The sequence below is a fragment of the Rhea americana genome, unplaced genomic scaffold (assembly GCF_003343005.1).
Source record: "Rhea americana isolate MKP2758 unplaced genomic scaffold, rheAme1 scaffold_480, whole genome shotgun sequence".
Lineage (NCBI taxonomy): Eukaryota > Metazoa > Chordata > Aves > Rheiformes > Rheidae > Rhea > Rhea americana.
The window spans coordinates 205,957-218,032 of record NW_028186624.1 but is presented as its reverse complement, the minus strand read 5'-3'; the positions used below and the strand labels follow the sequence as shown (position 1 = coordinate 218,032).

Here is a 12,076-nt window from a genome sequence, read left to right as displayed (position 1 = left end):
CGGCACGGCACGTGGCACGGCATGCTGGCACGGCACACGGCATGTGGCATGGCACATGGCACAGCACGTGGCATGGCACACCATCATAGCACGCGGTGCAGCACGCAGCACGGCACAGGCTGGCTGCTGCCGCGGCCCCGCACCTTGCTCCTGAGCGGGCGGTGGGTTTTCCTGGGGGTCTCCGCTGCCTGGGCTTGTGCTGAGGCACTGTGCCAGGCAGCTGGCCGCCACYTCCCCTCCCGAAGCCCAGGCGCCCCGGGGATGGCCCGCCAGGCTTGCCCAGGAGGCTTTCCGTGCCACGGCGGGGTCTGGCCTGGCGGCCGCCCTTCCCCGCCGCCCCTCCCGACCGCCGGCTCCTCTCGCTCAGCTGGAAGGACAACCCGGCGATGCCGCACGGGCTGGTCTACGAAGGAGTGTCGGAGGAGCCCATGGCGTACTCCGGCGGCAGCGCCGCGCAGAGCACCGTCCTCCACGCCTTCGACGAGCTCCTGGGCATTCGCCACAGCGAGGAAAGCAGTAAGTCAAACACTTCCTTTTCTTTTCTCAAGCAATTAAGTGTGTGGGGGAGAGGAGAGGGGCAGGGGAAGGACCCGGCCAGCGTGTTTCCCACGGCTTTGCGGGCGGCAGATTTAGCAGTACATGAAGCCCGGGGGCCTTTGCCGGCCGCCAGCCCTGGCCACRGAGCACGGCCGGGGAGGAAGTCCGCAAACGGGATGCCGGCTGGCGCTTTCACGCCATTACCAATTCCTATCCTTATATATAAGGCCCTCAGCCAGCTCTCSTGCATGTAAAACCAAGCACATCCCCGCTGCCCCAGGCGCAGAGCGGCTCCAGGCAGCTCATCTCCTGCCAGCGCCGCAGTTTCTGCAAGAGCGGAAAAGGCTGCTGGCGAGCGGGAAGAGCCACCGCAGCCCACGCACCGCGCCAGCACCGAGGCTTCAGCCTGGCTGCTCCCTGCCCRAGCATCCGACTGCTTTAACCCATTGGACACAGGCTCATTTCTCCCTTTGCTGGTGTTTTGCAGCCGCCTTCCTGCACAGGATGAGGGACTACATGCCCCCTCCCCACCGCGCCTTTGTGGAAGAAATCCAGCGCGCCCCGTCCCTGAAGCAGCACGTCCTCTGCTCCGGGAGCAGGAAGCTCTGCGCCGCCTTCGACCAGTGCGTCTCTGCCCTGACCGACTTCAGGACCTGCCACATCGCCATCGTCACTAAGTACATCAGCTCCGCGGCTGCCAAGGCCAGGGCCCGGCAGGGCGAGCCCGCCGCCGGCCCCCCGCCGGGGAAGCCACCTTCCCTGCTGGAAGCCAAAGGGACTGGCGGCTCGCACATCTTCAGGTTCCTCAAGAGCGTCAGGGACACGACGAGGGAAGGGATGATAAGTGCCTGAAGCGTCCTCGCGGTCCCTAAGGCACGGCCGAAAGCAGGTCTCGGAGACCAGCTGACTCCGTTCAGCGTCCGTAGAGCTCGAGCCCAAACCTGACTACAGCGACCGTCACTGAAAGCTTCATCTTAGGTAGCCCAGTCCCACTTGTGCCGCTCGGAGACACCGGGACCAAGGCGAACCGCTCTTCATCAGAGGGAAATCATCTGGCCCTCAGCATCCATCCCTGCCCGCGCCAAGCCCGGGCACCGCCGGGCCCCGGCCGCCCCTGCCCCGGACTCGCGACCGCACGCTGCCCCTTGGGGGTCTCCGTCCATCGCTGCTGGCCAGCCTAACCCTAACCCTTTCCCCGTTTCCACGAGCGTGCGTATTCCTCACAATCGTTTCCCACAGTTTTACGGTTATCCTCTGGAGGTTGCCGGTGTGATCGCGAGCCTGCTCCAGGGAGGGCAGCACTCCGGCCCCCCAGCCCCGGAAAGCGCCTAGGGAGCACAGCACCCCTTTGCAGGCACCAGGCAGAGCCGCGCTCCTCGCAGCACCTCCTCCCGGGCCGCTGCTGCACTGGCCCCGTTTTCCAATCCCCACCCTGCAGACTCGACCCCTGAGAAACCACCGGGAGCTGGAGCACAAGCAATTCGAGATCACATGAAGTAAATTGACCAATAAAGTTGGAATCCCTAAAAACGAGCATCTAGCCTCAGATTTCCATTGCAAAGAAAGACCTTCAGGTACTGCGCCCTAGCATAACTAGTTGCCCACACCAAGAAATCAAAACCCCTGCAGACAGTTGAGGGCACTTCTCCCATCACGAGGTGGCAGCAGAAACCTGCTTTTCTCACTGCTGCTGAGAGCTACCTGGGTCAAGGCTGGATAAGTCAGTGGCTGGGAACAGTCAGCACTTGCAGCAGAACATCAAAGTGAGGGGGGAGGACAGAATTAGCAAAATATTAGTTTCTATTTGGGGAGCATTGGGAGGAGTGCAGCAGGTCTGCCAGCTGCCAGCACCCTGCAAGACGGGGTCTGCAGAGGCTTTCTGCGAGACCCCAGAGCCGTCAGCATCTCAGACGCTTCCGTAGCTGTTAGGTATGATTCCTCTTGCCCCCAAAACAAACCAAACCATGCCATTTTAACACCTGGAACAAAACATGTTTCTTAAGTGCCCAGGGCTGCCAGATATGTGTCGGTCCAAAGWATCAGGGCAATCTCAGGTCACCAAGTCTCATCAGATCTCTCAGCCTGAACCTCATCCCTGGGCTGGTAACAACAAGCAGTCCAGTCCAGAAGTAGGACTCCTTATTGCATTTTATTACTACGTGCCTCTGTATGAGACAGTTTTGTCTACTGAATTGCTTATTATCAGTTGGAATAACAGGCAGAGGCCTTAACCAGACAGCGCATCTGGAACATAATTACTCACAGGCTAAGTCTAACAAACACTAATTATCCAGTCACTAGAATTGCACCGATGCTGCYCAAACCCAGCTGGAGAGGCGAGYGGATGCGGCGGAGGKKAGAAKGGAGCGGCCCATGGGGGAAGCAGCRTGCGGTGCCGAGGAGGCTCGTGCTACTTTGGAGATGATATATTAAGCAATGAGGATGCACTGCTGCTCTCCGCTGCGCCTCCTGACGCCTTAAGGGTTACAGACGACCCAAGGGTAAAGCTGCCGCTTCTGGGCATGCACAAGCTTCTCCATCTTCATGTTCCAACGAGGAGGCCGAGGACCTCGGTCCTACTGCCACCAACCTGGCCCTTGCCCAGTTTGTGCAGGGCACCGCCGGCACCCCGGGCCCCCTGCCCTCCCTCTGCACYGCTGCCACCTCCGTGCTGTGGGACAGACGGGTAGACCTTTGCACTGAGAGCAGTGACGGAGTTTCTCCACAATGCCAGACGCCCAAGTGGCTTGATTTTTACAGCCAGAGAGCACCCACAGCTCCCTGCAATCAGCCGGTGCTAGAGGAGGTCGGGATCCTTASGGAGATCTGGCCACAAGCAGCCACGTCTCCCTGGCCCGGTTTGCTGGCACAGCCACCCACAGCTTCACACCCGGTCCGTGGCCTGGTGCAAAAATAGCTCCAGCAGAGCCACTTCTCTGGCACCAAAAGAAGAAAGTCAAGGTCCTTTGAAATGAGGCTTCATTCCCCGAAGGGCAACAAAAAGCTTAGCACACAGCAGCGTGAATTATTAAAGCTCCCTGCTAAATTTTATTTGGTGCCCTCTTTTGAAAGGCAGCCTTAAAACCGGGGCTTAGGAGAAGGTATCTACAGTAAACAACCCATAGGAGCACGTCAGCACCTTTAAATCTTTGCCAGGCAGCCCTCATTCCACTAGATCCTCGCTTCCGAATAGCTGCTGCATATTTTGTGTTGGAAATATTTCATACCAGTGATTGTTTTGCTCTACTACATTTCAGACCATTTCAGGAAAACTGCGTGAACTACAGAAAACCCAAACCCCACGACTCCGGCTAAGTGACAGATACAACACGGGCCCTCGGGGAGCGCGTGCCGAGCGGCTCTGCGAGGGAGGCGCACGGGCCGCCCCGGCCCCCATGTGCCGGGACGACTGGAGCAGCCAGGAGGGTGACTCAACCCGGGCAGGAGGAAGGAGGAGCGGGGAAACGGGGAGGACGAGCGGCACGGGAAGGCTTTCGGGCCCCGCCGGGCTCTTCGKGGCACGGCGGAGGATGCCTCAACCTGCCCAGCTCCCCTGGCATCGCTGCTTAGTCCACGGCTTTTCCAGCCTGGCAAACTATGTAAGAAGGACTTATCGAGTTTGACTGCAGTTCACCAAATACTCTGCAAGAGAAGCATCCAGCTACAGCACGTGCATTAATCGGGTGCAGCCYGGAGGATCCTACCGCGTCTCAGCACCGAGCGGGCGACGCGCAGACGCCCTGTCCCACTTCCCAGCGTGCTGGGGCGGCTGCTTCACGGGAGCTTTGATTCGTCCCTGTTTCCCAACCACGATGTCTAATACTGATCACAAGACGCAGGCGTCTCCGGTCTCGGGTGCACTGTGACTGGAGACACGTTAGATTTAAATTATTTAGCAGACCCTACACCTAAAAAYGCCGCAATACATTTAAAAACAACTCGGCGCTTGGCACGCTGCAGCTGCCGCGGAAGCCTGCACCGCGGCGGGCTGCCCGCGGCCGCCCGGCGCCGACTCCCGGCCGGCTTCTTCCAGCTGTGATGGATGGGCCCTTTCCCGCGACACAGGCTATCTGAATCGCCCACGCCAAGGACTCGGAGTCGGGGGGTCGCCCGCGCCGCGGCAGCAGCAGCGACCCTGGGTTTGCCCAGCGCGGGCCGCGGCCGGCCCTGGAGCCGCGCGCAGGGCCACGAGCGCGGCTGGCACGCCGCAGCCCCGGCTGCAGCCCGAACGCCTGCGAGGATGCAAATCCCTGCACCCGCAGCCTGGCGCCGCCTCCCCCCCCGAAGCCCCACAGCCCCTTCCCCTAGGCTTTCGGCGGAGAACCCGGGGCTCCGCRCAGCTCGCCGCTGCCTGCAGACCGCCGGCCCCCGGCGGCCTCTCCGGACCCCGTCCGTGGCTCCGCGCCTGCTGCCCTCCTCCCGCCGCCCCCCTGCCGCCCCGCGCTCCTCCGCACGCCTGTCCGAAAGGCTTCTGCACGCTTGCAGCCGCCTCCCGGCCGCGCCCCTTCCCCAAAGCTGCGACTTCTGCCACCGCTTTTGTCCTCGTGGACGTTTGAAATCGAACAAGAATATAAACATTTGGATTCTAGGCACTGCTCAACCTCCATCTGATTTATCATACTTGGCTCCGTTCCTGAAACCGGGGCCAGAGGAGTCTCCGAACGATTTAGGTTATTTAACGTGCTGCGTATAGATCAGCCTTGCTCTCCCCCTCCAGCCACAGGTTCCCCTTTGTGGTTTTTTGCACAGTTATTACGGCCATCAATATCCAAGTAATTAAAATCCCCCATTATCCAGGTCCTGGCTGCCTTACAAGCTCCTCATAAGCTATAAAACATTTCATGATCAACTTTCCCTAAGTACCAGGGAGGTCTGCAGCAGCACGCGGGATCCCTCAGCTACTTCTGTAGTCCTAAAGGCCCCATCTAGACTGTCTTCTCCTCCCGCCCAAAGCGTCTCTGCCATTCATCTCCACACGTTCCCAGTCTGTGCCAGGATTGCTATTTTTCATCCCAATTTCTCTCTATCCACTAGCAAGCGTATCTYGGAGCAACCCCCCTAAGCCGTGCTGGTCGTGCGAGGCGGGAGGCTCGGACCCGGACCTGCCACCTCGGTGCCCCGCAGGCTGCAGGTCTCTGCCCGTTCGCACCCCAGATTTTACCCCGCTGCACAACCGCTCTGCTGTTTCTATCCTGGAAAAGCGGCGTCTCCAAAACCTGCTCCCGCGTCGCTGCACCCTGCCCGGCAGCTCCACCCCRGCGAGGCGCCGCAGCCCAGGGGCTCTTCGGGGAGGGATGCCCCAGCTCGCCGGGACGGCCGCGCGCGCCGCCAGCCCGCCCCCGGACCGAGCCTCTCCGCTAAAGCGGCTTCTTCCTCGCTCGGAAAGTCGCTCCGGGCGTAAACGTTGCGCCCGGCACCCGGCAAACAACTGCCATAGCCACGTTTCTGGTGCTGCCGCCTGCCCCAAACCCAAAACCCGACCTTGCACCTGGCGCTGCTGCATCCCCCCGAACCCTCGACGTGGCGAGGGCTCAGGAAACCTGCAGGGCTTCACTTCTGCCTGGGGAATTATTCACCTCGGCAGGAGCGCCTGCCGCCCAGACACGACTCAGGGACAGGGCTCACGCCAGCGGCTGCTCGTTACAGCCCTGACGGGGCAGAGGAGGAGAGCGGAGCTGCTGCTAAATCACTCTGAATACGGAAGGGCAGCTAGGGACAGACYGAAAAGCCATTTCCGCAGAGGTGAYGGACACGGCGCTGTCTCAGCCCAGGCCACCGGCACCGCGGGGCCGGGGAYGCCTGGACGYGGTGGATCCCGCTGCCGAGGGCTCGCAGCCGACCCGCCGCCCGGCACCGCCAGGTCCCCGCACGCAGGCGGCAGCTGCCTCCCCCTCGCCGAGTCCTAACGCTTCCCCCGTGTTTTTCCAGCTTCTGCTGCAGCGAGCAAGCTGTAGCGAAGCGCCGTCAGAGCTGCAGCATCGCTGGGGCGCAGGACGGCGGAGGTGCCGTCATCTGCTCAGCTGCAGCTCTTAGCACCTTCTGCTTCTGAATACTGGGAAGTTAAAATGACAGAACAGCCTGTGTCAGAAAAAYATTGCTCACGGTTTCCCGTGGACGGCCTGTGCTGGGAAACGGCAGCAGCTCTAAAGCGAGTCACCAGATGGAAAGTCACCCGGAGGGACCTCTGGGAAAGGGCTCTGCTTCAGTCTGGTGAGTCCCTGATGCACGGACAGCGYTCGCAAAACGCTGCACTCCTAAAGCTGTTGGAAACAGAAGGAACCAAGGGCTGACAGGCAGCAGAGCATTAGAATAAAAACRGTTTTGCACGGGGACAAACGCAGTTTGGAAACGAGCTGGGCCAGAGACATGTCTTGGCCAAGGTCCTCGGCCTCCTTTTGGGATTACGGGCACAACTGTCACCGCGCAGTGCATTGCCCGTGGTCCAGCCGGAGCACTGACAACCTGAATGACTTAGTTGGCAGCTACTGTTTTATGGGTTTCTGGGACACAGCAAAAATCTCTTTCTTGTACAAAAAGTGCACACCAAAAATTTAGTACATGACAGGAAAGAGGACTGGGTTTGCAGCTTTGCTTTYAGGAAAGATGCCCCTGATGAAAGATGTTTTATACTTTCCCCATCTCCAAAGACTGAGAGCATTAAGTATATATAAAGATTGCRTCCTAGAAACATCCTTGTGGGTACCAGGGGCAAGAAACCAGCTGCGACTGTTCTGTTTAATTCCCCTTCCCGYGCCCCCTTGCTGCTGCTGGGGAGGAGGCCGGTCCCGCCGAGATCGCGGCGGGTCGCCCGGGGGAGGCCGAGGCGGGCGGAGGGGCAGCGATGCTCCAGCGCCGCGGCACGCCGCGCGGAGCGGGGGCGACGAGGCCCGTGCGCGCCGGTGGCAAGCTCTCGGAGGCTGGAGCTGCCGCTTTCTGCGTTTACTCACAGCCAAGCACAGCAGGTTCCTGGTTTATGATGAGGCGCTGGGGTAATTTAAATAATATATACCATAAAGGAAGTGCATCATTATGAAATACGTATTTTTACAGTAAATATGTCACAGCCACTATTTGCATGTATAATACCAGAAGAATATATTCAGGGCAGCGGAGCATCGGGTGCTGCTTGGAGTACCTGTCTGACGCTAAGGTTTGCAATAAATCGACATCCCTCACCTTTAGCTCACTTGTTATTCCCGCTCCATTTCGGGATTAAAACGAGCGACCGCTCCCGGGCCGCGCGGGCCCCGGGGCGACGAGCCGGCTCGTGGCGAGCTCTGCGGGGAAGGCGCCGGGGCGGGCATCTGCGGTGCAGACGTCAAGTCTGGCRAAGCGAAAGTGGGTGGCTGGCTGGAAATGGTTTCTCTAAACAGTTGGAATGGCCTTGCATGCCGGGAGCCAGGGGTTTAATCATTGTCTGCATTGGTGGCATTTCGTTGCTGCCATTTGGAGGAAGTGCCGTGTACGCGCTGACTTCTATTTGCAAGTTAGTCACTCAAAACCCACAGTTGCTAGACCAGGGTAAACAAGAGCAAACAGACATGATTGCATTTCAAACAGACGTGGTGATTCTGTGAGGCAACACGCACCGAGCTTCCCAGGAGCTCTGTCAAACTCATTTCTTAAGAAGACAAAAAAAAAAAAAAAAAAAAGAAAAGAAAGGCTCAGCGATCATTGCAGTAAGAGGCTGTCTCACGCTGGGCTCTGCTTCTAAATATACTCTGTGTTTACTGCATGCAAGACAAGAACAGTAGGAAGCCTTCTGAAAAGGCACTGGGGTTGCTTCAATTTATTTTCCTTTCTTTTTTTTTTTTTTTTTTTTTTTTTTTAGCAATCATGCAATCATGCCTGACTCGAGCCATTTTTAGCCTGACAGAAATGGAAAATATTTTCCTGGTTTAATTTCTACCGATCAAAGAAGTTTCCTCAACAGAGAGGAGCCGGGTGGCCCCACGGGGAGAAGGAGCTGCCGAGGAGACGATTTCACTAGCGAGAGCCCGGAGCAGCTCCGGGGCGATCAGCGGGGCCGTTAATCCTCTCGGTCCCGAGTAACTCACGGACCGTCACCTGCGTTGTGGGAAGCCGCAGCCCAGCGCATCCCGCGGGACGCGTGGTCCCCGCTCCGCGGGCGCCGGCGCCTCCCCGGCTCTGCCCGGCTGCGGACGGCAGAGGCTCGCGGAGCGGCAGCGTCGCCTTCGGGTCCGACACCTGTCGGATGCCGGTGCTTTCCCCATGCGGCCTCGCTAACCAGCCCCCCGGCATCCYGGGTTTTGCACGGCAGCAGCACCCCCGGCAGACCGCAAAGCCGAACTTCGCTCTCTCCTTGAGGGTTTCTTTCCCCATCCCTGCAGCCCCCGCACGGGCACGGGGCTGGCGCAAAGCAGGCAGCGCCTGTGGGATGCACCCGGCACCGTCGTCAGGACCCGCAGCCCGCCCCGGCGCCGCGCCCGCAAAGCAGGGGACGGGGAGCTGCTCCGCTTTCCCCTCTTGCCGCGAAGGCGGAGCACGAGCGATCGGATCGAAGGGGCCACGCGCGCAGGCACGCTCAGACCCACCCGCCCCAGAGCCGTTTTCCTCGGGACAGCCCTCCCGCGCCGCGCGGCTCCCCTCCCCAGGGAGCCAGCGCGACGGGAAACGCTTCTTTTGGCATTGCTCTTGCAGGGTTTCTCATGTAAGAGACAAAAGAAAGGGAGCAGGGATAAGATCGSAAGCAGCAAGAGGTTTTTTCCACCGCCTTTGAAAGACTTCACGTGCTGACCAAGCTGTTCAGCGCTTGGCCCATGCCTAGGCCACAAAGTGAGGAATTTGCGCTTGCAGGAAAGCTACAGGCACAGTCTACACCCGAATCCTGCGCTGCTGCGTGAGCGGCCACGGGCGCTTCAGCCCCAGCAAGAAAGAGTCAGCATTTTGCCTATATGATCTGGACCTGGCTTTGCAGCTGCATGACCTGCTGGAAGGTCTCTGCAGCGTACGCACAGCAGTTAACCTCTTAAACATGAAGCATAACCTACATGAAGGTTTGTAGTTAGGTAGTGAAAAATCACAGTCTCAGGCAGATGCTTGGGGTGGGTGAATTCCTATTTCCAAGGCAAATGCTAATCTGATTGACTGCTCTTAGGCAGATGAAGGTAATTTTAGAGCACAATTACAAAACAGGTTGCTTTTTAGTTTGATGCTGAAGCTTTAACAAACAAGAATGAAAGCAGGAGCAGTTATGTCGCATGCATTCAATTAGCAGTTTGCTGTACAGTCACGTTTTCATCAGGAAGATTGCAAAGCACTTTATCATATACTTCTATATATATGCACACACATAATCTCTCTCCTCTTTCCTCCCCTCCAACACAGTGCTGAAATAAACTCGCAATTCTAAGAGTGTTCTTTTTTGTTGGAACTGTGAGCATAAATAAACCAAGGTAGAGAGACCAAAATACCCATAAAACAGAACTGACACTTGACAAGGATTCAAGGGCAGATCCCTGGAACAAAGACAAGACTTCCTCATAAACAAGGCATCAGCCTTTTCGGTTACARTATTTAGGCAAAACAATTGTTGGGAAACTTCTCGAAAGCCCCACTGCAAAGCCTGAATGTGTCTGGGTGCAGCTACTTCTAGCAAGCGCCGTTTGGAAAGCCTCAGGGGCTCTTCCGCTCTGCCGGGCAATGCCAAGCAGCCGGGCTGCCGCCCCGCCGAGCTCCTGCTGCCTCGAGGGCTGCCAGCAGCCTGCGCGGCCCGTGCCCCTCCACGGGACGCCGGACGCCAGCCGCCGCAGCCTCGCCTCGCCTCCCCTCCAGCGATGTTTTATAGCCCTGTTACTGCTCCTCTGAGTGGGAGCTGACGTGCATTGCAGATTACAGTTTACTGGGGAAAACAGCAACTGGCGGAAGTTCAGTAACCTGCCATAATCCCAGAAATGATCGTGCCGGCAACAGCCGACCGGCTCCGGCCGCGCTCAGGCTGCACCCAGCCCGTCCCCGTCCTGCTGCGGCGGGGCGTCCCGGCGTGGTGCAGGGCCGCTGCCGGTGGGGGACGTGGGGGTCCTGCACCGCGCCGGGCACCGCCAGCCCTCGGCAGTGTGCCTGGGGCAGCCTCTGCTGCTGCCGAGCCCTGTGGGGAGCATGCAAAAGAAAACCCCCCAAACCCCACACACTATGGGCACTGTGCCCAGGTCTCGGTGCACCAGCAGCCCCAGCCAGCCCCCGCAACTCGAACACCAGCTCTCACCCCAGCACTCCCAGGGGCTCCCCGCCAGCGCGGGTGGGCAGCAGGGACGACGGCACCGGCTCAGGCGGCAGTGGTTAGTGCATGTGCATGCCACCGTGCGTGCAGCCGTGCGTGCAGCCGTGCACGCCGCCATGCACACTGCTGTGCACGCAGCCGTGCGTGCCACCATGCATACCGCTGTGCATGCTGCCATGCATGCCATGCACACTGCTGTGCACGCAGCCGTGCACGCATTTCAGCATGCCAGTGGCTGCTCCAGGTTGGTGCCCCACTGTGCCTAGGGTCGCAGGCAGGGAGAGGGGATGCTGCAGAGCTTAGTGCAGGACGGAGCCAGCTGAAAGACCTGCTGGCATCCCAGTGCCAGCGAGGGGAGCGCGGTGCCCGGCAGGAGACCCGCCGAGGGGGGCTGCAAAGGTCCCCTGCGACGAGCGCGGCGGCGGCAGGAGGAACGCGGTGACCGCTTTCCTAGCGGCCAGGGAGCCAGACACCATCTGTTTTCTCCGAGGGGCTCTTGTTACTACAGRAATGAAATACAAGGTTGATAACACCATAATTTCAGCCTAATTTCCYGCGTGATTCACGTATCAGTTGATTCCCTGATAAATATCTGCACAGTATGCCGGGGTGTTTTCCACCGCTCTGATTAGTTTTCTCTGCTCAGCTCTTCTGAGCGCAGCGTTTCCCAAGCCTGGTGCGTACCGCTACCATACACACACCGCTCTTGCACAAATCACACCCCGACAGCAGCCACCGCGCTCCTCGCRGCCTGCTTTGCTTTGCCCCAAGATTAAGAAACAGAAAACGCAAATTCCTGGTTTCCTGCTACGGCTTCTCTCTGCGACCTTGGCCATCGCGTTTCATCAGTGCACGGCCCAGCTCCCGCTCCCTGCGGCGAGGTGACACAGCTTTCCTCCTCCCARGGGAACTGCTGCTCTGATCTGTTTCTGAACAGATCACAAACCCACACCGTGTTTTGCAAGCCAGAATTGGRAAGAACCTCAAAAATGGCAACAGCACTGCTCACGCTTCAAAGCTGGGAAACGGCCTTACGCCGCACGTTGCAGCACGCAGCCCGGGCGAACAAGCAGCATGTTGCAGATCAAAACTGATTTCAGGCTGAACGTAGTGGAATGAGGGATCCTTGCCATTTTAATCAACTGCCTGCCTTCGCCACCCGGCTGAGGAGTCCTGGGGTCCGGTGTGGACCATCGCGGGCCCTSAGCAGGTCCCTGCGATGAGCCGGCGGTCCCGGGCGCCGCCGCCGCGCCGCGGGGTGCACCGCGGCGCTCGGAGGCTGATCCCGGCTCCGGCCCC

The 12,076-nt window shown here is 59.2% G+C and overlaps 1 protein-coding gene across 1 annotated transcript in view; it reads left to right on the top strand.

Moving 5' to 3' along the window:
• Positions 1-2,065, top strand: part of IDO2 (indoleamine 2,3-dioxygenase 2) — a 7,170-nt gene extending 5,105 nt beyond the window's left edge. Inside the window, exons 9-10 of the mRNA XM_085316913.1 lie at positions 368-516; positions 1,025-2,065. Of these exons, the coding sequence (XP_085173039.1) occupies positions 368-516; positions 1,025-1,389 (514 nt within the window). The 3' untranslated portion in view covers positions 1,390-2,065. The remainder of the gene's footprint in view (positions 1-367; positions 517-1,024) is intronic.
• Positions 2,066-12,076: the final 10,011 nt, after the last annotated feature.